Genomic DNA, 25,537 nt, shown 5'->3' with positions numbered 1-25,537 from the left:
ACCTCTGAAAAAAATACCTTGTCGAAAATAAAAAGTTTCGGTTCCCTAAAAACAAAAGGAGACGACGAAAATAGATCACTGCTATGCATAGAAATTTGGCAGCTAGGCAATAATTCAAGGACGTGTAGTTAATATTATAACTTTTACATTGAGCTGACGTTACTGTGTAAAATGAATGTATTAGTTGATACACTTAAATGTAATATATGAATAATGGTAATTTACTTGTCATTAATTTCCTTTGTTATCAGAAATAAACTATTGTAAAAAAAGACTCTGAATCCATCTTTATCTTGTAATACAGTGGTTCTCAAACTGGGGGCCCTGAGATGGTGCCAGAGGGGCCCCAGTTTAATCACACTTTTTTTTTATAAAACACATTTATTATAAATTCTGTGTAATTAAACCTCAGAAAATAAGGCTACTAACCAACAGCACGACATATGTTTTGTTAAATTTAAATGTTAAGTTTGGGAATGTGTTATGTCCTAAATTTCCTTTGGGGGCATAAAGGGATGCACAGTACATAAGGGGGGCCATACGCCGAAACAGTTTGAAAACCACTGTTGTAATGCACAATAAAAGTATGTCTCAAAAGTGTTTGTTGAATAAAATGGAAATAAAATGAAGAAAGCCAACTCATAATCAGATAAATATAAAATGATCATCTAGTTTATATAATGTTAAGCAAACAGTCAAAGTAAAGTGTCATAGTTAGTGGGTATTGATTTTATGTATTTATTGTGTTGTTGTTGTTTTTTATTGTTTAATTATACATTTTATTATTGTAAGGTGTCCTTGAGTGTCTTGAAAGGCACCTACAAATAAAATGAATTATTATTATTATAGTTAAATATTTCTAAGGCTTTGAACTTAGATAAGAGATATCAGTTGATCATAGTTTCGGTTTGTACTAGACTATACTAATGTATCACAAAAGATTTCCTGCTATAAATATTAATTCAATTTTCAGTTTATCACGACGACAACACGACTATTCAGCACTACATGGTGAAAGTACAAAAATTGGATCTACTTAAAATGTTTTTTTACTTTGATTGGTAACACTTAAAATAAGCAAAACTAGGTGAAAGATTTAAGGTAAATTTTCTTCTTAAATTACTTGAATTGGTAACAACTAAAAATGTAAGCCTTTTCCACTTAAATTTTCCCTTAAAGTTGAAAAAAGTTAACTTTTGGGTGTTACCAATTAGTTATTTTGTCAGTGGACACTGTTGGATAATTACTTCAATTGGTAATACTAACAAATCTATTTTTTTTATTAATGTCACTTTTACAGTGTATTTCACAATATTTAGCATGTAGAGATGATTTTAGAGACACCCTGAAGACTGTAAAGACATCATCACAGATGAGTTACAGTCCACTGAGTGCCAAAGGAGGAGGTGTTTAGCCTAATAAAACAATAATGTCATAAAAATGTGCTGTAAATGACAGGCAACAGATTTTCAAATTAGGCAGTAATTCAGTTCCTTAGGCTGATGGGCCAGTCAACAGACTGTAGTATGACAGGTGGAAAAACTTGAAAATGATGTCAAATGTCTTTGTGTTTCTAGGAACGGTTAAAGGCATTTTGAAGAGCTGTACCAATTCAAAAATCTGTACAGGGGCTGCATCCGTCGCCTCGGTGGACAATAGTGGAAACGGTGTTTCAGTTTCTTGCTGTAATAGTCGCCTGTGCAATTACAGCGGAGCTACGAGTATTAAACTTCACCGACTGCTAATGCTTCTGCCAATGTTCCTCGTGTCCCTTCTCATCAAACAGTACACATGAGGAGTTAAATCACATCAAATCCTGGACTAAACAACTTTGTTTATAGACAATATCTTCACTGAGAATTCACCTACTGAGCCTTTAATCATGAGGAAAACTTACATTACTGATTTGGTAACACGCATGCGTTTTTGATTTAAACATTAGGTTAATAAGTCAAGATTATTAAATACTAGACTGGAGACTACTAAGATGAGAAATGCATTACATGGGAGTGAAAATTCCGATGACATGGTTTATCTTAGAATCTCAGGAACTTGAAACTAGCAAGACGTGCAAAAAACTAGGGCACGTGATAACAAAAGACTGTGTGTAATATAATGTTAACACAACTGCTTCTTTCATATCAACATGGGCGTTTAGATGCCTACATAATTACATATATTTAACAGTTTCAGCCATCTGTACCTTTAAGAATGAAAACTGCATTGATAATATAGAAAATATGTAAATTATAAGTGTGGTGTTGAATTTTTAGAAGTAAAATGTTTCATACTGTATGTTCTATTAATAATTAAAATAGCTTTTCTTTTCTTAACAAAACAAGGTATTTTATTCAAACACAAAAAAATGTCATGAAAAAGATGACGTTCCAACAAATAAATTGTGTTAGAATTTATTTATTAAGAACAGCGGTAAAATAAATACGCATATCATAAACATACACAAGAGACTTTTGTACTGTATAAAGGATGTGCAATCTTCAAACATGGTGATTTAGATGTCTTTAAAACATTTGTTAAGCTCCATTGTGTGATAACACTGTGTAAACAGGTCAGTTCACCTTAACTGAAGTCCTGATGACAAAATTGAAAACAACCGGAAACCTGACAGGGACAATAACTGAACAGAAGTGACTGTGACACACATTGAAAATCATTTGAAACATGTTGAGCTGTGTTGGTGGATATATAATATCCATACTGTATGGTGATTATCCTCAAGTCCATAGCCATATAATAACAACTGATAAAGCATGGGGTGGAGGATATGAAGTTTAACATTCTTTTGCAAGGCATTTAGAAGAAAATGTTCAGGTGCAAAAATGCCCCTACTGACGGCGAGTATGTCCAGCAGGTCTTCACAGCGATGTTTCTCCACTGAGCTCTATACAGAGTTTAACGCCTGTGTCCGTCTGCACGATTAGCGTACCGGAAAACTGGCCCGCAGTAGCCGGTGTGAACTGCACGGGGAGGTTGATGTAGTGCTGTGATCTAAAGAGACACAAGTTACAGAAGGCATGAAAAAAACGTAAAGAAAGCAACTGCATTGGGCTGAGATGTTGGAGAACAAACAAATAAGACGGTCTTCCAAAAATAACTGCCTCATAGGTCGTTTGTGCAAGCAGCTTATTACGACTTAGTTACTGTTTAGGGATAAGCGCCCTCTAGAGATCAGCAACTTATTACAACCTGTGGTTAAGTGTCAAGGCTGTTTGCCTTATGCGTCAAAATAAGACACATTTGATTTTCTGTATTTGCAAAAGTAGAAATGGTTTCATAAACATTTAAGGTTTTAAAAATATTTGAGCATCTAACCCCACCCCTACCCTAAACCAAACCACTTCTTAACCATATAAAACACAACAAGCAAGTACAGTCACAGGTATATATTGTGTAAATTGACAAATAAACAACCATATAAAAGTATTACAAACAATTGCATTGCAAACCTTGAGAAATGAAGCCATAGGATCAAATTTATATGAGAAAATCCATGAATGCAACACAGTCACAGCTCATTCAAACACAAACCAGAACATTAAAGCATGATGCAAACGGTCACGTGACCAATGCTTTTTTACAAATAAAGATATATTGTCATGCTATCGTTGAAGAAAAATACACATATATACTATATGTGTGTGTTGGCGCTAATTTAGTAAATGCTTCTGTGGGTTATATTTGGGGGAATTGACAAATGACACAAACAGTCGGATAGGTTGACTAAAAGATTTTAAACGGGAAAGAGAAACAACATATAAACTATATAACTAGCTTCCAGTAAAATCCTACACCCATTCAACAGATAGTAGTGTACAATGCACACAATACGGTAAAAAAAAGACTTGTGAGAACCAGGCATTGGGAGTTGTTTTAGCTACAGATAGGGATAACTCGATATCCTCTTTTCTTGTATCAAAATGCCATTTTCTTTAAAAAAATCCTGTTGTTTACAGTAGCTCACTGCTCTGTGCCTCCGCGCCCCCCACATTCGTCACTACACCCCTTTGCAGAGTATCCGATGGCAACGTGCGCTCTACGTTAAATTTCTCTAGTGAATGCGGATGTGTCCGAGCGGCGTTGCCGGAAGCTAGTATTTTCTTTGTAAAGGTTTAAAATATGGATATTTCCTTTACAAAATCTCATCAATTACCCTCAAAAGGTTATTATTTATCCCCCTGAAGCTCTTTGGATTACTTTTGTGAAGGATGGATGCACGTCAGTGCATGTAGTGGGCAGTGCTCTGCATCTGCACCATGTGTCCCTTTCGGCAACCAGAGTTCAAATCTTGGCTTGAGGTCCTTTGCGGATCCAATAACCCTCTCTGCACCAGTCCACCAGTCCTGTCGTCTCCTTAAAGCAGTAATTCTCAAAGTGTGGTCCGCCAAACCCCCCCAGTGGTCCGCCAAAAGATGATAAACACTAGGCAAGTGTTTATACAATCGTCACTTATTTATGTAGATTTTTTATGCACTTGCGAAACTGTGATATCAGTTCTTGCCATTCTGTTTTAATTACGCAAAAAATGGATCGGTGGCTAAACCACAGATGAGTCAAAATAAAAGATCAAGCATCAACTGAAGGCAGCTAAAATCTACAGATCTATTAGTTTTGAAATGTAATAGTTTTGTTCATGTGTAAAATCCCTGTAATTTCAGTGATTTTGGACATTAAGGGGAACATTTTTTTTCAGTATTTTATTGTTACCATTGTTACAACCGTAGACTTCATATACCCACCACCTCAGTTTTAAACTAATGGCTCTTTATGACATTAAGTGGGACCTAGGCTGTTATAGTATGTTTAATAGAATTTTTTTCCACACGTGCAGTTTGTTGTTCATATTAAACTGCAACTCATTTCACATTTACGTTTTCAGATGAAATAAAATTCATATAAAAATATCTGAACGTAGCATTGCATTAGTTTAAAAAAAAAAGTTTTTGACTTGAAACAGTTGCATATTTAACTTAAACTTAGCTTATCCTTTCTAGAAAAAAATTGGAAGATAAAGTGGTCCTGGGGCTGAAAAAGTTTGAGAAACACTGCCTTAAAGGGACAGTAAGTAGGATTCCCCCCCCCCCATCTAGTGGTAAAATTGTATTTTGCATTCAAACGAATTTTGCTTTCTAGCACCTCACTTTTCTAAATGCGTGTGGCAACTACGGTAGCCGTTGTCTCCTTGTCTGTTTCAGCTGGTTTGCGTGTTCTGAACGAAAATGCATTGGGGTAGGCTAGTGCTTTTGTCCCTCTCTGCTATTATAGTTTATCAATATGGCTGAACGACATGGAAGCCTCCTTGGACTTTTGAAGGTCATTTGACGACAACGAGGACATATTTATGAATAAAGACATTGATTTTGATTTATAAAACACTTAAAACCCTACTTACTGTCCCTTTAATGGGTAAATTGGGTAATGTTCACAGAAAAAGCACTGGCAGACAGATCCACACAAACTACCAGTATAATTATACCTGCAGATGAGCTCAGTCAGAGCCTTGTCATTGGCAGCAGGAAGTGACAGCAAAGTGTCAATAAAATCTCAACTTCTTAATTTTTACATTTCATTAATTATTAATTTGACTCAAGAATATGAGCCTTAATACAGACATACAAACTTAAAGAGCACAAGAGAAAGAAGGTAACTTACCTTAATGAATAATTTGAATGCTTGATGTGGAAAGGCTCTTTAGGACTTATGAATTTTAGCTGTAAGTCAATTAGAAAAGCTCAACGTAAGTCTCATGCCACACATAAAGCAGCAGCAATGAAATCACTCCACACGATCACATGCAATAACACAGTTAACAACAACAACAACAACAACTATATTTATAGTTGATTATTTAAAGGCCTAGAAATGCTATGTGTTGAATTTAAAGCAACAAACAGCAGGTGGGTGTGTTTTCTTTATTAGAGACTGTTATCTGATAGGGCTGCACGATTCAAGCTAAAATGTGAATCCCGATTTTTTCCATGGGAATTGAGATCCCGATTCTCTCACCCGATTCTCTTTATTTTAACAAAAACATTTATTATGCACTTAACTAAAAAATGTGCTACAGGACTTTCAGTTATAATAACGTTTCTTAAAAGTCTCTTTCTTATTTTAGACCCCTTAAAATTTAGAATAATTTAAAATTTGTTAGCTGTTAAATTGCACCTGTGCTTTTTGTACTATCAAACTGGCCAACCTTAAAACTTTAAAAACACTAACGTTAAACCTTTAAAAGACTAAAAGATCAACATTTTGAGGCATCAGAGAGAAACGCAGACATGTAACAATGTTCCCCTCGTGCGAAAAACCCTTTCTAATGGGGAACGCAAAGAGGCCGTTTCTCAATGTGAAGGCTGCAGCCTCTCTGGAGGTCGCATTTCTAAACTGCGCATTATAAAGACTGTCTAATTTCAGAATATTAACAATTAACGTTATAAAGATGACTAATATTTTTAGTTAATAATAAATTGTTGAAGTATGTTAATGACTTGCGAATGTAATGCTCCGTTGACTCAAATGAACCAGGCTTGATGACGTATACAGCCTGCATGCGACCTCCTGAGGTTGCAGCCTTCCGATTTAGAAACGTCCGGAGCCTGAGGTAAATAATTTCCTTGCCTTTTTTCGAAACCAATGTTGTTGCATCTTCACTTTCTCCGTCGCCACCAGGATTTTCCACAGTGACACTCGTTTATCCTCTCTTTTTTGTGAAAATTGCCGCTCCAGATCCACCAAGTAAACAACTGTGTTTAGGTCTGCCGCCTTGTTATACGTCACGCGAGTGACAGCGGAACACCGCAAATGAGATGAGAGAGAGGAGAGAAACGATCGGGTCTGATTGGTGAATGAATAGGGTTTGGTTTTACCCTGTATGAGTGTGTGTTAGCAAGTTTGACTGATATTCTTGGGTTGTTGTAATGTAAATACGTGAACACTTGAACGCAGAAACTGAATACAGGGAAATACTGTAAATGCAAGTGAATCGCCGTCATTTAAAATGAAGATCGCCTATATGTATGAATCGAGATCGTGATTCTTTTTCGATTAATCGTGCAGCCCTATTATCTGATATATGGTTATGTGGACCATTTTATTATAATAGTATGGTTTAGGGTTACTGAATTTCAGTTTAAATATAAAAACAATACATGCTCACACTATGCAAGGTTTTGGTGAAAATTTGCCCTCGGTTGTGTTATACAGCACTGCCACTCAAACACGCACACAAACATAATGCTTACAAACATTTCTGAAATGTTAAAGTGCTTCAATGCTGTCAGACAACTTGCAGCTTGTTCTGTGGCCTCCACATTTAATGAAAACATATAGTCTTACTATTAGTCCTTGTACCTATACAAATCTAATGTTTTATATGGTACTATAGTGACAAATACAGTCCTGTGGACTCACCTCATGTGTGTTGGAGGAGTTATTTCTGAAGTTAACCTTCAGTGTGCTGGTGGAGCCCACACGTGTGGCAGGAAAGGTGTACAGCATTTGAGGTGCGTACACACCCCTCTTCTGGGTCTCAGTCTGGGACCTGCATGCCACGTAACAACGGGAGAACAGCATTCAAATATCTTGCATGAATATACCACACTGGATATATAATGCATTTGCTTTTAATATACGTAGCTTCTATTGCCAAGTCATTATAACCTACAACACTAAAAGCTCTGGTTAAATGATATACAGAGGGATAGTGCGAGGGTAAAACATGCACTCTTACCCTGTTTTTGAGCCTGCAGAATCCAGTCTCTTCCTGTTTTTCACAGTGATGTCTGTTTTAACAAGTGAGCAATTTTCTTTAACGCTGGCTTCCTCTTCTGCATTTATGCCCTACAAACAGACACACAACTACATGAATACAGTAAAAAACTATAAAAACCAATAACAGCTCTGCATATACATTATCTGCATTAGTTACCCTCCTATAATCCAGATTATATCTGTATTTCGGATATGATAATAGCACTTTTTGCCAACACATGATGGAGTTAAATTATTTTATTTCTGCATTGCTACTTAAAGCCATCACAGTTTGTTTTAATACATGCAATTAGAAACGTACAGCGCCACAAAGCTGGAAGCGGACACGGCTCTTGTGCTGGGGTTTGGCTGCTGGGTGACACTCTAAATCCCAAAACTGGGCATAATCCCCCCTGTCACGAGGTAGGAAAGTGAACGGCACCTGGATAGAAAAATTTAACAAAATGTTCTAGATATAAAAAAAACTGTAATAGTGAATAACATCATTTATAGAAATAAATAATGTATGATAAACCCTAAATTATTTTATGCAAAAAGGTCTGCAGAGTGATACAATGAACACAGCAGGAAGTTTAAAAATCCAAACAGGAAGTTTATAATTGGCTGTTGTCCCAGACAACCAATTTTCTATAGAATAGCAGTCATTATACAAAAAAATAAAAACAAAGAATGATGCGCGACACAGACCTTCAACCTTTCTTGAATCCCCAGAGTCCCAGACACTTTTTCACATCTGAAGGCAGAGTATGTGGCGCGATAAACATCTCCGCTGCTATCCACACCCTAACCCAAATAAAAACAGCATGATCAATTTCAAAAAATCTTTGAGAATTTAGAGATTTAAAATTTAGCTTACATGCCAACACACCTTGACATACGGAGGAGCAAAAGAAGAGAGGTACCACCTCACCTCCTCTCCATGATTCTCCACCTCCAGACAACATTCTGCAATAGTAAAATAAAATAAAAATAAAAATAATTTAAAAACATTACATGATAACCAATTCAGTTTAAATAATTATCATAAAGTCTCAAATTAATTAGATTGTGTTGTTAAAGGTGCCAAAGAATGCATTGTAATCCGTCACATTGTTCTCTGATATCTACATAGAAGGCTTTATTAAGTGCAGAAATGATCCTGAGATGGTTTTACATGTCCATTTACAACCCTAGGATTTGCCTTAATAATGAAATGTTCTATTGTTACCTTATTTGAAAGGGTCATGAATAATAATGTTGAGCTCTGCTCTGATTGGCTGTTTCTCAGAGCAGCTTATTTCAGTAGCTGTGTGTGTGTGTAAACAGATGTTTGAGTCTCTATCAGACAAAATTTTGAAGAATAATCAATTGTTTGGAGATTGTTAATGGACGTTTCTGAGTTTTAGGTTCGTGTTTTATTCAGTATGGATCTGCAAAACGTAACTGTATAGTCAATAGTAGAACTTCTGTCTAAACTCTAGCATATAGCGCTAACTCAGTAAGGGTGTCACAATTTTGATTTTAGATCGAACAAAATTAAGTCACAACCTCAAACTTTGAATAAAAAAAAAATGGAATCGTCAATGCTACCATGTCATGTCCGATCTGCTTACCAAGCGAAAAAAAAAAAAACCACGTGTTGAGTGCTGCGAATCAACCTCGTATGACGGCAATAAAAGCGCGTTTTTAAGTACTGACAGATGTTGTGTAAGTTTCGTTTTATCAGGTATGTGCGTGTACCATATTTTTCCACTGGCAGCACGACTAAGATGGCAGGGCATCCCCAGGTTCAAGGTCAGATATTATGTTTCATAATAGTAAAAAAAAACCTGATAATTGAATCGTTTCGTGACATTAGAATCTGAATTTTTTTTTATCGAATCGAGGATTTGGAGAACCGTGACACCCCTATAACTCAGCAGTCACAACTTTGTTTTATCATTGTAACAACATTGTAATTAATTTAATGTATAATTTAATGTGGGGGTGTACATCATGACTGGAACGTCACAGTTGGTGTCATGTTGAGATTGACCGATTTTCCATAAGGAGGAGAAAACAATAGCATTGAGGCTCATGATGTCATTACCATGTTCAGAACTCTTATTATTAATCTGTCCCTAATACAGTAAATACAGTTTTACATTCTATGCCACCTTAATTACATTAATTTTAGCTACCTGATGAGTCCCCAGAGGCAGTAGGAGGGAAGACCAGGGTTCGGTTTTTAATCTCAACTTGAGGCTGGTTGCTGTTGCTCTGGGGTTTCTGTCCTGGTAAAGTGGGGGTCGCAACTTGAGGGGGCAAAGGGCACAGAGATCGATCCGTAGCATTAGCAGCAGACACATCCATGGCCAGATCCTGCCGGATCTGCACTTTAATGGACTTTGGAGGAAGAGCAAAAAAAACCAAACAAACAAACATTAAGGACTGAGGACAAAAGATCAATAGATACCGATCAACCTCTTAGCCAAAGCTACTGTATGAGAGTTGCACCAAGTTTGACATTTAGAGGTGGTTTCCCAGACAGGGCTTATCCTAGTACGTTTCTAAAAACTGCTTAAATATCCTAATATAACCAAAGCCTAGTCCTGGATTAATCTAAACCCTGCCCGGGAAACTGCCCCTTACAGTTCAAATGTCTCAGTTAGTTAGACTTTAAGGAATGTTTCGGGTTCAATCCAAATAAGCGAGATAAACATTTGCTAACCTTGTCTGTGCAAAGTACCTTCAAATATTAAATTGCAGTCCTGACATGTCTAATTTGAATTACTTGCATGCAAAGATACTAGAAAACCGTCTAAAGATTGGGTGAAGACTACAGTCCTAATAGCATTTCGCGAAGTTTATAACTGAATAAAGTTTTGAGCTTTAATTTTTATATCTAGAAAACAAACTGAACATTTCTGCCTTCTTGTACATTAAACATCCTTGCATTTTAGACTACAGCCCAATTATGTAACTGCAAATGTTAAAGTTTGCTTGATTTTAAATATCCGCATGAAATCATACACCTCGTTCCTCGGTTAACTGACAACTAGGGTTCAATCCAAAACATTTATTAAATAATGCTCAAGGAAGTCATGCGTTTTTAGTCATGTTTGATGAATATAGGAAACAAGTACCGTCTGTTGATTATCACACTGTACATAAATCTGTCCACTCCAGGGCAGCATAGAGGATCTGCTTGCTAAGGATGGATTGGGGCTGATAAGGATTTGCAAGTGGCTCCTAAAAAGACAAAATGGATTTAGCAAAAAAGTGTGTTTTAAAAATTACACTGTATTGTGTGTGTATAAATGTAAATCTCATACTGGGGTTCAATGACGCCGTGCTGTGGGGTTATAGTCAGGCAATGAGCAGGCCAGGACAGCTCAAAGCTCAGCTCTCTGTTTGAGCGGTTCAGGATTTGTACATGCCTGGTGTCAGCAGCGCCATCTGCAAACAACCAATTAGATCAAAGATTTTTGACTGCTTAAACCTCCGCGCCCATCAAATACTCGTATGCTGTATAACACCAGAAAGGCAGACACTTTCAATAGATCACATTCCTAAAGTCTGCAGAGGAGTCTTACTGATTGTGGGTGCGGTGAGGACCAGCTGATCAGGTTTGATGCTCCAGGTGTTCTCCAGCTTCGGCACAGGTTCTGATGGGCTTAACGGAGGACCTTTGACTGGTAGCACGTCCAGGGAAACATTACTGATGTAACGGCCCGACGAGCCCAAACCACTGTATTGTAAACTACACATTAACTTCATAAGCATTTTGAAATTGGACACAAACATTCAAATAACAAAAAAAGTAAATGAATGTCTTAACACAAATAAGCATTTATATATTATGAATATAATGACATATACTCTGATGACCTATACCTGTCTGATTCAGAAGTGTGCCGTTGTATAGGTCTGATGGACTCCAAATAGTCGCTCTCTCCAGAGTCTGATGTTTCCAAAGTACCAAACAATGACAACATCACCTTGCTCATGTTGCCATAAAAAATCTGAGCTTCATTTGGCCGCTGAGGCAGATCATAGGCTGAAATAAACAAATAACTTAGTGAGGTTACTCTGTTCTGTTGATCAAAAAGCGTATATTTCTAGTTAAATGTCTTTAGCTTTCTTAAAATTTCTGCATCAGGTCCCATACCAGAAGATTGTCTGCTTACCTTCCTGAACCTGCTCCTCTCCTAGAAATGTTTCGTCAAAGAGGATATTCTTCAACAGACTGTTTTCAGACAGGACTTTCATCCCTGCTTCTGGTTTGATTTGTAGTAACCTTTGATAAAAATGACAAATGAAAATGCAAAATGACAGTACTTTTAGCATAGCACAAAGTCTGAAATGAACTGCATTCTTGTAATTAATCAAATCCACATTAAGCAAAAATAGTTTCAGATGTACAAACTCATTTCTAATTTGTTTTAAAGGGCACCTATTATGCCCATTTTTACAAGATGTATATCTCAGGTGTGCCTAGAAAACATCTAAAGTTTCTGCTCAAAATACCACATTTATCGTTTATTAAAGAATGTCTAAAATTTCTCTATTTGGGTGGGAGAAAAAAGCACTTGTCGTGTGTTTTCATGTGTGTACATTTAAATGCAAATGAGCTACTGCCTTCACTACCTTACCAACAGACATCAAGCACTATGAATACAGTCTGAAATAAAAGTATTTTTAGCTGCATTAAGGCCGTTTCACACAGTACGCGGCAACCGCGAGTGTCTAGTTCTTTTTCAATAGGAGACGTGCGGAAAGCGGCAAAACGGGGGCGGTTACAGAGGTGAAGCGGAGTTGGTCCACACGCCTTGCTCGTGCACCCAAAATCCTATTCCTTCTCCGGACATGGTACTTCATGACAGGCCCCGTTGAAGATAAACATATTTGCACAAAATACTGCACAAAACGCTTCCAATACAAGAGAAAAGCTGAAGCCGCGCGGCGATTTTGCCGCTTACCGTGTGAAACGGCCATTAGTGCTACAACATACTAACAAACATTTAGAAAAGCTTTTGGGTAAAATTAACAGTGGCTGTGGTCAAAGCTTTATCAGTGTGACATCACATTAACAAGAAAATCAATACAGCATGTCTGATTTTTTCCATTGTAGGGTTGTTGCATTAACACATTGCCAACTAGGGATGTTCACATTGACCGTTTAACCGTTAACCGAAGGTAAGAATTTATGACCGATTAACATTATCAGTTAAAATAAAGAAATATTTGTTAATACATGGTGCGTGTTGTCATGAGCCGACAGACATTTCGCCACTTTTCTATCTGTAATTTGTGAATGTCCTGTAAATGACACAAATTATTGCTGCCCTGACGGTCTGATAAAGTAATCATTTGTATGAGAAATCATTTGTATGCGTGTTTGGAGGCTGAACGGAGACACGCGCGTATCCGCGCAAGATGACGCGGTCCGTCTCGCGCACATCCGGACAGACGTTCGCTGATGGCCTCTGACCCTGACCAAAAACATCTCTCTTTTTGCACAAATGGAGAAAGACGACGCAAAAGCAAAACTTTCTGAAAAGCGTCTTGCTTTATAAAATGACCACTGTGGTAGATGAAACAGAGACAATCTGCCCTTTTTGGATATTAATCCTCTGGACCGATCGTGTGCTTTTTAATAACGTAATGTTGCGTGAATATCTGATATGATCAATTCAATCTGATCTGATGTATGAATCCTGGTGCTGTTGTTGATCTGTCGCTGCTGTTAAATGTTTTGTTTTTACTAGTTCACAGACAACCGTCAACTGTATTTTTACTCAATGACAATTTCATATTAAAATCTTATAAGTTAACGGTTAATGTTCGGTTTAGAAGCTACGGTTGTCGGTCGGGGAAATTAACTGATATGAGCATCCCTACTGCAAACACACATTTATGTACTACACCTTTTTGTATAATAGGTGCCCTTTTAGCAGAAAAAAAGAAAACTTTAAATATGCATTGTTTTTTAATTTGGGAAATTCGTCACTAACTTTCTGAATTGCTGTCGAGAGACTTCATCCCCACAGAAGAGACAGATGGTGGCAAGAAGAGCTGCGCCAGACTGACAGAGAGCCTGCTCTCTGCGTGAAGCCTTCATCGCTATCGTGATCACCTGTAAACACAGCACTGATGAATCTTCAAAGTTTGTACTCAACAGCAGTGACAGAATAACAATCCAACAGCAAAATACAAATTAATGTGTAGACATGGATTAAAAAAAACCACAGCATTAAATAAATAACGGGTCATTTTTAAGTAAACGTGAACAATTAAAAGATGTACTTCTCTCACCTCTTGTGTTCTCTCCTTCAGAACGAACTGTGAAGGGGACAGGCTGATGATAGTTGAATCCATGATGGTCCGATTTTGAAGATCACTGTAGGGTAAAGCTTTCACAAAGGCAGCGCGTGAACCAGTGTTCCTCACACAGACACAAAGTTTACTGACACGGCCTTCTTGCACTCCGCTCAGCGTGGCCACATAGCCTTCAGAACGCTTCCTCAACTCCTCCAGGATCACGTTACTGGTGCCACCATAACCTGACAGAGGGATCTGAAAGCATAATCCATGTTTATGTAAAAGCACATGTGTTGTTATTACAGGCAGCAAAAAAAAAAAAAAAAAAAAAAAAAAAAACTGTCCTTGGTTATGGTGTATCTGACTTAATTCTGAAACCAGTTGCTTACAACCCACTTGCAGTTCGGTTTTGACAAACATGATGCAAACTAGGGCTGTCACTTTTGAGAAAAATCAAATTCGAACGGATTTCGAATATCATGCAATGTAACCGAATATATTCGAATATCTAGCATGTGGGGTTTGAAACTAAATTAAAAGTCTCAGATTTTAAGAGAACAGTTTAAGGAGCGGTTCACATTTCACATCTAAAACCACACAGAAAACAACGGTGTCGCTTTCATCCTTTCCCACATGCTTTTGGATGAGCCATTTTGAAAAATGTTCAACTGGCTGCGGCACCATCGCACCACGTGCTAATTGCGACCGCTTCGCTATATTTGAGCGCACATCTACATTTGAAATAACATTTGTGCATGCAAAAAAACTTGAAATGTGAACCTCTCCAAAAGATAAAACATGCATAAAGGTGTATATAATAAAACGCACATTTCAGTTCAAATTTTTTCTAAAACATGGAACCCAATGTCGCTCAACGTCACACCTGATGCAAATCACATGTGATTATATTAACAATTCATGAAGCTTTGTTTACACTACTCACAGTGAACTTAACACCAGGCTGGGAAGCACGTGCAGCAGACTGCTTGATCTCCAGTTTGGCCAGCATGGAGGCAACACGGGTGGGAGCAAATAGTAGATGAATGGTAATATCCTCTTTAGGCTTAATTAACAGCTCTCGGTTACGTGTCAGGCGCTCCTCTGGGCCAAATGAACTTTGCAGCTGAAGATTTGAGATAAAAATTTGAGAAAGTGATCGATAGATGTGCAATTGAGTTGAAGTGCCATTGATGCTATTTAACAAGCCAGTGAGAATTCTTGGAGAAATCTGACCTGGAAACAGTCTTGATCTTGACCCCTGATGAGAAGTCTCAGTTGCTGTGAAGTAGCAGGGGAGTTATTCCTTAGGACCAGTTTCTGTTGCCTACAAAGCAATGACCAGGTTCATTTCAACTGCATTTTTACGTATCTAAAGCACCTTTTTTTAAAAGCCATGTGTACTTACACAGCTCTGCCCAGTGTAACCCCTCCCCATGCCATGAATTGTTTGTTGGAGAGGATGGGTGGGACTTCGGCCTGTGGTAATACAGCAGACGAGGATGCCACCTTTCCAGAAACCCCCTGGACAATTTCTCCTGTCATTGTCACCTCGTACTGCGGTCCACCAGGCAAAACCAGAATTGTCAACATGCTGAAACGAGAAGTAACATCTTGTAAACATGAACTTGCAAATACATGCGTTTATTACTTTTATAACAAGAGCATAAAATAGAAAATAAATAAGGTCAATCAATCTACACGGATGAACATACCTCTCCCTATGTTTCTGTGTACCCTGAGCAGTAAACGAGACCACAACAGACTGTTCTTCTCCGGCTCTCAGAGTCAGTTCTTCTGGTTTCACCGTAAAGCAGCCATCACCATCATTACTCTGTCAATCAGCCCAAAACACAATAAAACATTTGTCCGAATGCACTGCAAAAAGACACTGAGTGGATTTAATGAGATCATAATATTACCGTTTAATGCAGTAGTCATGAAACCTAATGCAAGATATCAATTTAAAGTGTATTTCGTGTCAGTATGAGCTTGAGAATGTAAAACTGAAATATGAGGTACCTTTAGCCTGAGCAGAACGTCAATGTTTCCTGCATTCTTTAATGGAAGTGTCTGCTTAGCTGTCTGACCCAAAAGAGCTTGAAGATACACCGCCTGTACAGACATTCATATATTAAACCATAAAAGAACAACTAGAAAGATGACCCATAGTTTTATTATTAGGTTTGCACATGGGAAACACCAAAGTCAGGGTGTGACTTTTAGGTGTGATCCATTACCTGTAAGTCTTTGGGTGCGTGCACTCTGGGAGTGCCTGACCTCGCCCTCAAAGCTACGCTATGGATCACATGACTGGGGCCTGGACTGTCCACCTCAACATCAACCCGAGCACCGTATTCATCAGCTGGCCCCAACTCTCCTGCATCAAAGAGAGAGGAGACTAAGGCCATGTTTACATTAGAGCATTTGCGTTTTAAAACGGCATTTTAAAATGAAAACGATCCTCGTTTATACTGGCATTTTAAAAAGAATCTTCATCCACACTATACACCACCATAAACGCATGAAACATGACCAATCACGTAACTGGGAATGCGCATAAAAGTGTAAAATAACTTATTACTCTAATAATAGCTTACCTTTGCACGTTTATGCAGCCTAGGGGTGTGCGATATTGTCAAAAAGTCATACATGGGTCCTTTGCTGGCAACTATAACAGACACTATTTTTGAACCTATAAAAATGTGTTTGGGAAATCTTATACTGTTCTATCTCCCCCCTACAACATATTAATATGATTAATAGGTTAATTTTGATTTTATAACTAAACAGAAAGGTCTTTATGATTTAAAAAGAAAGCATTCAAGTGAACAGTACTAAACAGTAGCGAACTTGAAGCAAAAATAAATTTCAGCAAATGCAAACTTCAATCAAGCATAGTAAGAGGTGAAGTATTGCTTTAGCCTACCAGAAATGCTTATTGCATTAATTTTTAAAAGTGAGCGAGGTCCGTGCACTTCCTCCGCTAGCAACACACAAATAGCTAAAAGCGCAAGCGCCTAAACGAGCATTATATTAATGACGTTGAGTTTATTGTTTTTATTAATTTATATTCACAAAACGTATCAACAAAACATCGATTAAAATTAAGAGACAAATTATCTGAAACGAAATTCATTTTAAAGTAGCAAACAAAACTTACATTAAACTGGAAAATAATGTCTGACCCTGACCATTACAATTCTCCCTTCATATTGGCCTTTACAACGCCTATATGGCGTTTAAAATTACAGTCTATCTTTCGTAAGCTAACTAAATTTAAACAAAACATAAACACTTATAATGTTCTAGCTCCCCCTACAACATATTAATATGATTAATAGGTTAATTTTGATTTTATAACTAAACAGAAAGGTCTTTATGATTTAAAAAGAAAGCATTCAAGTGAACAGTACTAAACAGTAGCGAACTTGAAGCAAAAATAAATTTCAGCAAATGCAAACTTCAATCAAACATAGTAAGAAGTGAAGTATTGCTTTAGCCTACCAGAAATGCTTATTGCATTAATTTTTAACAGTGTGCGAGGTCCGTGCACGTCCTCCGCTAGCAACACACAAATAGCTAAAAGCCAAGCGCCTAAACGAGCATTATATTAATGACGTTGAGTTTATTGTTTTTATTAATTTATATTCACAAAACTTATAAACAAAACATCGATTAAAATTAAGAGACAAATTATCTGAAACGAAATTCATTTTAAAGTAGCAAACAAAACTTACATTAAACTGGAAAATAATGTCTGACCCATTACAATTCTCCCTTCATATTGGCCTTTGCAATGCCTATATGGCGTTTAAAATTACAATCTATCTTTCGTAAGCTAACTCAAATTTAAACAAAACATAAACACATTAAACCCAACAATACTCAAACATTAATATAAAACAGACATTATCTATAAGGATACATGTTAAAACAATCCGATATAGTGTTTATAATAGCTGGTTGGTAGATGTTTACTATTTTTGGCAAAACCTCCGTTGCAAACCAACATTTACATGAATAAAATAATTTTTACTTTGAAAATGATGCGCTGTCACGTTAACGTCAGCTGTTCGTTTACATAAGACTCCGTCTATGTTCATTTACACTCAGAGCAACGTCTGAGTTCTCAAACTAAAACAGGGTCTTCAGCGTTTGCGAACGAATCCATTTATGAGGGTCGAAAACGGTGATGTGTAGTGTAGATGAAAGGCGTAAACGTAGCAAAAGTAACCCGTTTTAAAGCATAAACGCATTAATGTAAACATAGCCTAAATGTAAATTGAGATTGCATGGTCAAACGTGGCATGGTTTTGGTTTGTATACATACCTGAACTTGAAATGTACTTCTGGGGAGCGTTGAAATGAACCCACACCAAGAAGCTTTCTTGATTCTGAGGGAAGGCATGACAAAGGAATTTAAAAATCCACTTTGTACAAAAAAAAAAAAACATTTGTAGAAAGAAAATCTTTTACCTCTGCATAACTGGCATGCAGTACATGGTTTATAACTGATGAAGTTGAATGCGAGGTCAGGTTCGAGCCAGAATGAAGGGAAACATCTGTGGTCATGGCAACTGGGCTTTTAGATAAGCTGAAACAATGCCATGCTGAGGCATTCTACAGGAAAAAGAAGTTCAAACATCACAACAAATACAAGGCCGAATGTTTTGTCTCTATAATAAAGTTTAAGGTTTCTATCAAATATTTCTAAAGGTGTTCTACACCCGAGTGTTCGTTTTGGAACCTGGTACATTTTCTAGCTGGGTTTGGTTTGTTTAGTTATGTGAACACAGCTATCACGCCTGCACCAAAACAATCGGTTTATGATCGCCTGAACAAGGTAGTCTCGGCACAACTGCAAACTCTGGAACGGTTTGCTTGTGGCAACACGACAATCCAACCCAACGGACCAACAAACCACCCTGAATATAATCGGTAATGGTTTGTAAGCAGCAGCAAAATTTCGCAAATATGGATGCATAACAATACAAACATTTACAAGTTGTCTCAGAAAAAGTCAGATGATTTTCATGATATGTCATTTTAATAATTTTAATCACTGAGGTCTCTCTATGTTCTAAGTGCTATAATTGGGTCTCCAGTGCTTCTATCAACCTAGAAAATGTGAAAAAGATCAACCCAGTACCTATGTTTTGGTAAACCATTCTCTGCAATAATGTGAAATAAAATAGGTAATTGAAATTTGGCAGCTCCCCCTGTAATGTCAGAAGGGGATCTTACTATAATAATACCGTCCCTTAATCTAATCACGGCTCTGCCATTTAGTGCAGGAAGAGAAAAAAAAATTATAATTGACAGCACAACCGAGTTTCAATTTCAACAAACCACCATCATTGTGATCAGTGTTTGCACATCATTAGCATTTAAAAAGGACATATACAAAACAGCACATTTTTGCTTACACCTAAACCTCATTCACACAGACCTCTGGTCCCAGAAAATACCCATAAAATTGCCAGACAAGCGTCTGTGTGAACAAAAACTCGTTCCGTTAATCTTCTGGGATCGTTGCCGGAAAGAGTACCTAGTAAGATACGCGGGTAACCCTCTGTGTGAACAAGAATGCCATAAAGGGCGTGTCGAAGTGAGGACGCGCGCGTCATCATCACAACACAAGTTATGGTTCAGCTCCTTACAACGAGAGATAACATGTATATAAACATTCACCATGAGAAATGTTGCAAAATAGATTGAAGCAGTTATCAGGAAATGATATATGAGACGCATAAACAATGACGCACGTTCCGTAGTGAGGACGCGCGTGTCATGGCAACATGAAGTTGGTTCAACTCTTTAAATCAGGGATTTACAACATTCACTACGAGAAATGTCAGCATACTAGACTGAAGCGGATATCAGGTAAGTTAGCTCGTTACTTACTGCGTTGAAACGGAGATCATTCAGCAGCATAAAAGAATATCGCGTCACATGCTCATTTGAGCTATAATAAACGAAAATACCCGCATGTCATCCCAACGAGATATATAGTTCAGCTCCTCAAAATGCGGGTTTTAAATGCATATAAACAATCACGATGAGAAATGTCTGAAAACTGTATCAAAGCAGAAATCAGGGAGCTTGTCAAATATCCACTCTGAAGCTGAGATCATTCACCAGAATAGAACTGTGCATTCACGCGCTCCTTTGTAGTCTTATCATAAACAAAAATGCACGCGAGTTGTTTCTGGAGAGAGAAATAATAAATAATATGCAAACTTCAGACGCTGCGTAGAAGATAGGGCGGGACTTTCAACATGTCACGTGTCTTTCCGGGACCATCAGATGCCGTGTAAACTTGGCAGTGTGAATGAATAAAATATCAAGCGGTCCCGTAAAATTCCAGGATGCCTGTCCCGTGTATCTTACGGAATATCTGTGTGAAAAGGGCTCTACAGAGTGGCAATTTTAACATGTTATAATAAATTATCTGTGATGTATTTTGAGCTAAAACTTCACATACACACTCTGGGGACACCAAAGACTTATTTTACATCTTAAAAATAAAAAGTATATAAAAGTATGACCCCTTTAAGGCCATGCTTACACTTTTTTTAACCAAACCCGGCTGCAGAAATGCAAGTCTGTGGGGGAGTGGGGACAATCACGCTCGGGCACGATTCAACGCAATCGAGCCTAATATGGGTGCACCCTAAATAATTTAAATACAGCTATAAAGAAACCCACAATAAACCCACAGCTGTTGTCTGACAGATGACACACGATCGGAGTCCAGTAACATACATGAGTGCATTCTAACCAATGAGAGGACAATATAATCTAATGCAAGTTTTATTCACAAATTTTGATCCATTTTAAAACTTGTGACTCCGACCCAAAAAGAAAATGCAACAGAAACTAATTTAATCCCAATTTCAAAATAAAGCAAACCGTCTAAAGGTTTGAAAACACCCTAAAGGAATCAAACTGCTATTTAAACATTTTCCAAAACCAAATGCATGATATCTTACTGACCGCACTGATAACCAGTCGGATTGGCACAGTAGCATGAGTCCTGTTGACCAGTTTGAGTGGCAAGGACTTGGCACAGCCCACTGCCAGGTCCCCGAAGTCCAAACAGCCAGTTTTTCCAACATCTACCTATTTAAAAAAAACGAAAAAAAAAAAAAACATGTCGTCATTAAAGCAATGGGGAAATAGAATGACTAAAAAAGTCTTTACTGGATGACACACAAATAAGGGCTTATAAACAATTCTGTGCACTTTTAAACCTCACCTCTATGGCAGGGTTTTCAGCGATGGCGATCAGCACCACTTTCTTGGCAAAGACTTCAGCGTGTGCCACAGTCTCAGTCTCTGCAGATGCAGGCCAGGATGAAACACTGAGAGTACACTGATAAAGCCCAGCCTTAGGAGCTATAAACAACACCTTCTGCTCCTCTGTACATTTGGGACCGATTATAGTCTTATTCTTGACTATCAGCCACTGGAACGGCAGAGAATCCACCTGTAAGGGAATGATTATTATTTGAAACTACAAATTATGCACGAAAACAATTCTGAAAAAGGCTTGCCTCACAAAAAGCCATTTATAAAAATTTCAGTATTTTTTTTTATCTCCGGATGAAATATTTTACCTTCTCTCCATCTATGGACAGGCTTGTGACAGAGATGGAAACTTGTTGCCAGCGCTCTGAAGGGTTGAAAATGTTAAGTGATGTCTGTGAAGCAATGCCCACACAGCAGGCACTGGGAAACTTCAACTCATTAGGAACAACCACTTGAGCTGAAGTGTAAGAGGAAATACAAGTGCAGAACATTTTTTAATTTTCAAAGATTTGTTGCATGATTACAAGCAGCAGTATTGATATGAGGACTAGTAAAGGTCTTTTAATATGTGGATAGTCCTCAAACTACAGGGTACATGCAAACAGATAAGTAAGGTATAAAAACAGCTAGTAATACATTATAACTAGAGGGTCATTTCCAAAAATAGTGCACTTACTTCTAAGGTCTGCAAAGTCTCGAGCAGCCCATGACCCAACACTATGTTGCCCATAACCCTTGCCAACTGGATACTGAGGAGGAGGATGATGATGCTGCTGACCAGTGTTCATATAAGCAGACTGGAGACTTGATGCACCAGGTACATGCACATGACCCATCGGAGGGTTTGCACCAGGCATTGCAGCAGATACTCCATACAAACCAGACGGCCCACCTAACTGATAGGCTGGAGTATGCAAAGGTCCCTCTGAGCTCAGATATTGCGGTGTCTGCTGAGAACCGAAGAGTGACTGTCCTGTTAGAAAGTTAGGCACAGTGGAGGGTAGGGCACCCTGTGAACTGTAGCTTCTGGGTGCCCCATAAGTAAAATCATCTGGGATGCCAAAATGAGATCCAGATCCCAAGACGTGAGGCAACCGTTGCTCTACAGAGGTTCCAGGTGGATGCTGAATGTTCAGATTGCTTGAGTACCCAGACTCCCCTTGAGGATACAACCTCTGCCCAGGTTCAGAATGGCGGTTGTCTTTGGTGTAACCATTTCCATAGCCTTTATTAAACTCACTGTCATTGCGTGAGCCCAGCTCTGAGGTCTTTTGAGTCAAACCTGGAATTTCAGCATGGGAAAGAGGTTCTGGAGTTTTTGAAGAACTCTGAGCATTTCCATTTTCAAACGGCTCCACTGGGGGTGTCGGGCTTGATCTGATAATAGTGGTGCTTAGAGCCATAGAGGTGTTTTTCTGGAAAGGCAGAGAGAATAGTAAGAGCCAAGCTGTTAAACTTACTTGTATCATTTCGACTATATAACACCGTGCATGCTCAGCAGCATAAAGGAAATTGTGAAAGATCTTCTGTAAATTTCATTACAAGCCCACAAACAACCTGCAAAGAAATCAAAAACTAAAAAAGGGCTGTTTTGAATGAAGCACTCACCTTGTGGTGGTCAGGGGTGGGCATGCAGGTGTTGTCATTGATGGAGAGATAAGTCAGTCTGCTGAGAGATGGGCTTGAACAATGAGACTGAGGAGAAACAGGATCTCCACCCGGACTCCTCGGACTCTTATCACGGCTGGGTGAGCATGGAGACATCTCACTATTGCTGAACAAATTACTGAATATCAGATTATCAAGAAATGGATTAATGCTGCATTCCATCTAGCTTTACAAATCAACTAAATAAAGAGCTATTTGCAATCACCATATTGGACAACTAGTCAACTCTTTGACCCATTTAAGGTTAAAGGGAAACTTCACCCATTTGCATTAAGCTTTGTACCGTTAGAACCCCAGTCATGTTTTTGAATGGTCGTGCACCATTCCCTCAGTTTCCCCTGAGAGGGGAGAAATACTGATTTCAGTGAGGCACTTCCTTCTTTCAATGATGTAAAAATCGTCATTTTGCGTCATTGAAAGAAGGAAATCCTGTATCTCTATTGAGTGTGAAAGACTACAGACACTCATTCCTCATTTTTCCAAGGTGGGGGCTATGGGTGGGACCCACTCGCGCTTCAGACCAATTACAGATAAGTGGGTGTGACTTACGAAAATATACGAACACAGACCGAACAAAAACGATCAGCCGCCATCTTTATGCTAAGCTAAGCTAAACAGAAGTTGTGGAGCGAGCCGAATTCATGTTACAATAACAGTGGAAGTTAATCAATATTACATGGAAGAGGGTGATTTTACAAGCGTGATGCTCTAATCCGCTGTACATTGCACCTTTATGAGCCACAATACAGCAAAGCGCTCAGGCAGATGGAGGAACAGAAGCCCGAGGAGAAGCCGGAGCCTGGGCGTCGGCTGGGTAGAGGAGCCGGGGGAAGACACCGCAACCATCGGCCTCTGCTGCGTAGAGAAGCTTGCCTGTTCTCTCGCTGTGTGGCTTCTTTATAACATTTCTGCATCAGATAAGGATATGGACGTTTGTTTGGTGAAGGTTTCTATGCAAGAGAGGAACTTTGCGCGCGTTTGGAACGTTTATTTCACGGACATGTTTCGGTTTACGAGCAGACGCGCTGCGAAGTATATAAGCTTGGACGGACTCGCGCCGTTTGCTTTCGGTTTAACATTTCTGGATCAGATAAGGATATGAACGTTTGATTTGTGAACGTTTCTGGTCGCGTGCTTATTTCAAAGACGTGTTTCGGTTTACGAGCACAAGCTCCAAGAGCTGAGGCAGCGCGTCTGTGGAGATATTATGCAGGGGACGCGTTTGTGTGGAGGATGCATGGTAAAAACGGACGTCTGACTAAAGTGAGTGTTTATATTTTCTTTGTTATACTAACGTGGCATTTATGTACACAATAGCATATCTGAGCGGTGTTTTATATGTCTATATTGTGAGAGCAGTGAGGCCAATAATAACACAAATGTAATAACAGTAAACAAGAGACAAAAAGAAAATTGGTAAAACTAAATAAACATTTAAAATGCATACCCTTTTTTAACTAATTGAAAAGACATTTGTACTGCGGATCTGAAACCGCACGTTACTGTTTGAATAAGACTTTGCTACACACCAGGCCAGAGTGTTATTGTGTGTACCACAATGTAACATCACGTTTAAAAGTAAATCATGATTGGTGTCAGTCAGACACAGTGGTGGTGGCTATTTTCTTTGTTTTACTAACGTGGCATTTATGTACATAATAGCATGTCTGAGCCGTGTTCCGATTAATGGGAGTGGCTTGCAGAGCTGTGCATTGTGGTGCATAGTGGCAGTTGTAGTTTTTCATACAAATGTGCTCTAAAGTCACATTTTGTCTTTTCTCTGTCAAATAGGCACAAAATTCTACATTTATGTTACATTTTGACTACAAATATGACTCACTTTCCATAAAGATTAATGTTCCTATTGGTGAAATGGCCCTTTAACTAAACCTTACTTTTAACAACAGGGTTCCCACACCTTAGTTAACTTCAAATTCAAGGAGCTTTCAAGGACTTTCCAGGTCCAATACCCTCAAATTCAAGGACTAAATGTGGGGACACATTTCAAGCGAGAACAAGGTTACATTGTGTTACCTTTAATAGATACATCGTTACATTTCCCTTTCGTGGGAACTCGCGCTGCGTCACTACGGTGACGCCTCCAAGAGTAAGTGCGTCTGAATGTGTATATCAAATTCAACCAATAGTGAGGCTTAACGACAAAGACAGGGTGACGCGGGAGCCAGGAAGTATATCGCTATCTGAAATATTGCCAAAGACGGCGTTAAAGGGAGGCAGGAAGTTTGGCAAGAGAGACGCAGCGCCTCGTTCCCTTCTCAAGGAACAACAGTTACATACGCAACCCGACACGTTTTCAACTATGCAAAAAAGCATTTTGGTATGAATCAACATTCGCATACAGAAGATATAAGCATTTAAAGCAAACAGTTTAGCACGTGTGCTTAAAGTCTAGAATTTTTATGATATTATCCCACACTACACAGGAGATATGGATTTTTTCCCCCAGAAAACTTGCATTAAATAGATT

General features: G+C 38.4%; 1 protein-coding gene across 4 annotated transcripts in view; it reads right to left on the bottom strand.

Annotated features, from left to right (window-relative positions):
• Window positions 1-2,861: 2,861 nt before the first annotated feature.
• cep192 (centrosomal protein 192) overlaps window positions 2,862-25,537 on the bottom strand; it is a 33,464-nt gene continuing 10,788 nt past the window's right edge. For 2 of the 4 annotated variants that reach the window (XM_065270168.2, XM_065270169.2), the window contains exons 21-48: window positions 22,990-23,155; window positions 22,058-22,796; window positions 21,690-21,838; window positions 21,329-21,559; window positions 21,067-21,192; window positions 18,547-18,690; window positions 18,401-18,464; window positions 16,308-16,447; window positions 16,090-16,182; window positions 15,783-15,901; window positions 15,476-15,661; window positions 15,304-15,394; window positions 15,014-15,193; window positions 14,065-14,325; window positions 13,764-13,885; window positions 11,937-12,046; window positions 11,644-11,806; window positions 11,343-11,509; window positions 11,082-11,205; window positions 10,893-10,998; window positions 9,948-10,152; window positions 8,657-8,733; window positions 8,476-8,571; window positions 8,090-8,209; window positions 7,748-7,857; window positions 7,429-7,558; window positions 5,671-5,729; window positions 2,862-3,009 (exon numbers count right to left, since the gene is read on the bottom strand). In XM_065270168.2, coding sequence (XP_065126240.1) covers window positions 2,877-3,009; window positions 5,671-5,729; window positions 7,429-7,558; window positions 7,748-7,857; window positions 8,090-8,209; window positions 8,476-8,571; window positions 8,657-8,733; window positions 9,948-10,152; window positions 10,893-10,998; window positions 11,082-11,205; window positions 11,343-11,509; window positions 11,644-11,806; window positions 11,937-12,046; window positions 13,764-13,885; window positions 14,065-14,325; window positions 15,014-15,193; window positions 15,304-15,394; window positions 15,476-15,661; window positions 15,783-15,901; window positions 16,090-16,182; window positions 16,308-16,447; window positions 18,401-18,464; window positions 18,547-18,690; window positions 21,067-21,192; window positions 21,329-21,559; window positions 21,690-21,838; window positions 22,058-22,796; window positions 22,990-23,155 — 4,411 coding nt within the window. In that variant the 3' untranslated portion in view covers window positions 2,862-2,876. The remainder of the gene's footprint in view (window positions 3,010-5,670; window positions 5,730-7,428; window positions 7,559-7,747; window positions 7,858-8,089; window positions 8,210-8,475; window positions 8,572-8,656; window positions 8,734-9,947; window positions 10,153-10,892; window positions 10,999-11,081; window positions 11,206-11,342; window positions 11,510-11,643; window positions 11,807-11,936; window positions 12,047-13,763; window positions 13,886-14,064; window positions 14,326-15,013; window positions 15,194-15,303; window positions 15,395-15,475; window positions 15,662-15,782; window positions 15,902-16,089; window positions 16,183-16,307; window positions 16,448-18,400; window positions 18,465-18,546; window positions 18,691-21,066; window positions 21,193-21,328; window positions 21,560-21,689; window positions 21,839-22,057; window positions 22,797-22,989; window positions 23,156-25,537) is intronic. The other 2 variants (XM_065270170.2, XM_065270171.2) reach the window with 2 other exon arrangements.

This window comes from Paramisgurnus dabryanus, chromosome 13 (genome assembly GCF_030506205.2).
Source record: "Paramisgurnus dabryanus chromosome 13, PD_genome_1.1, whole genome shotgun sequence".
Classification (NCBI taxonomy): Eukaryota; Metazoa; Chordata; class Actinopteri; order Cypriniformes; family Cobitidae; genus Paramisgurnus; species Paramisgurnus dabryanus.
Note: the sequence above shows the minus strand (reverse complement) of the source record. Positions and strands in the feature narration are given on the sequence as shown.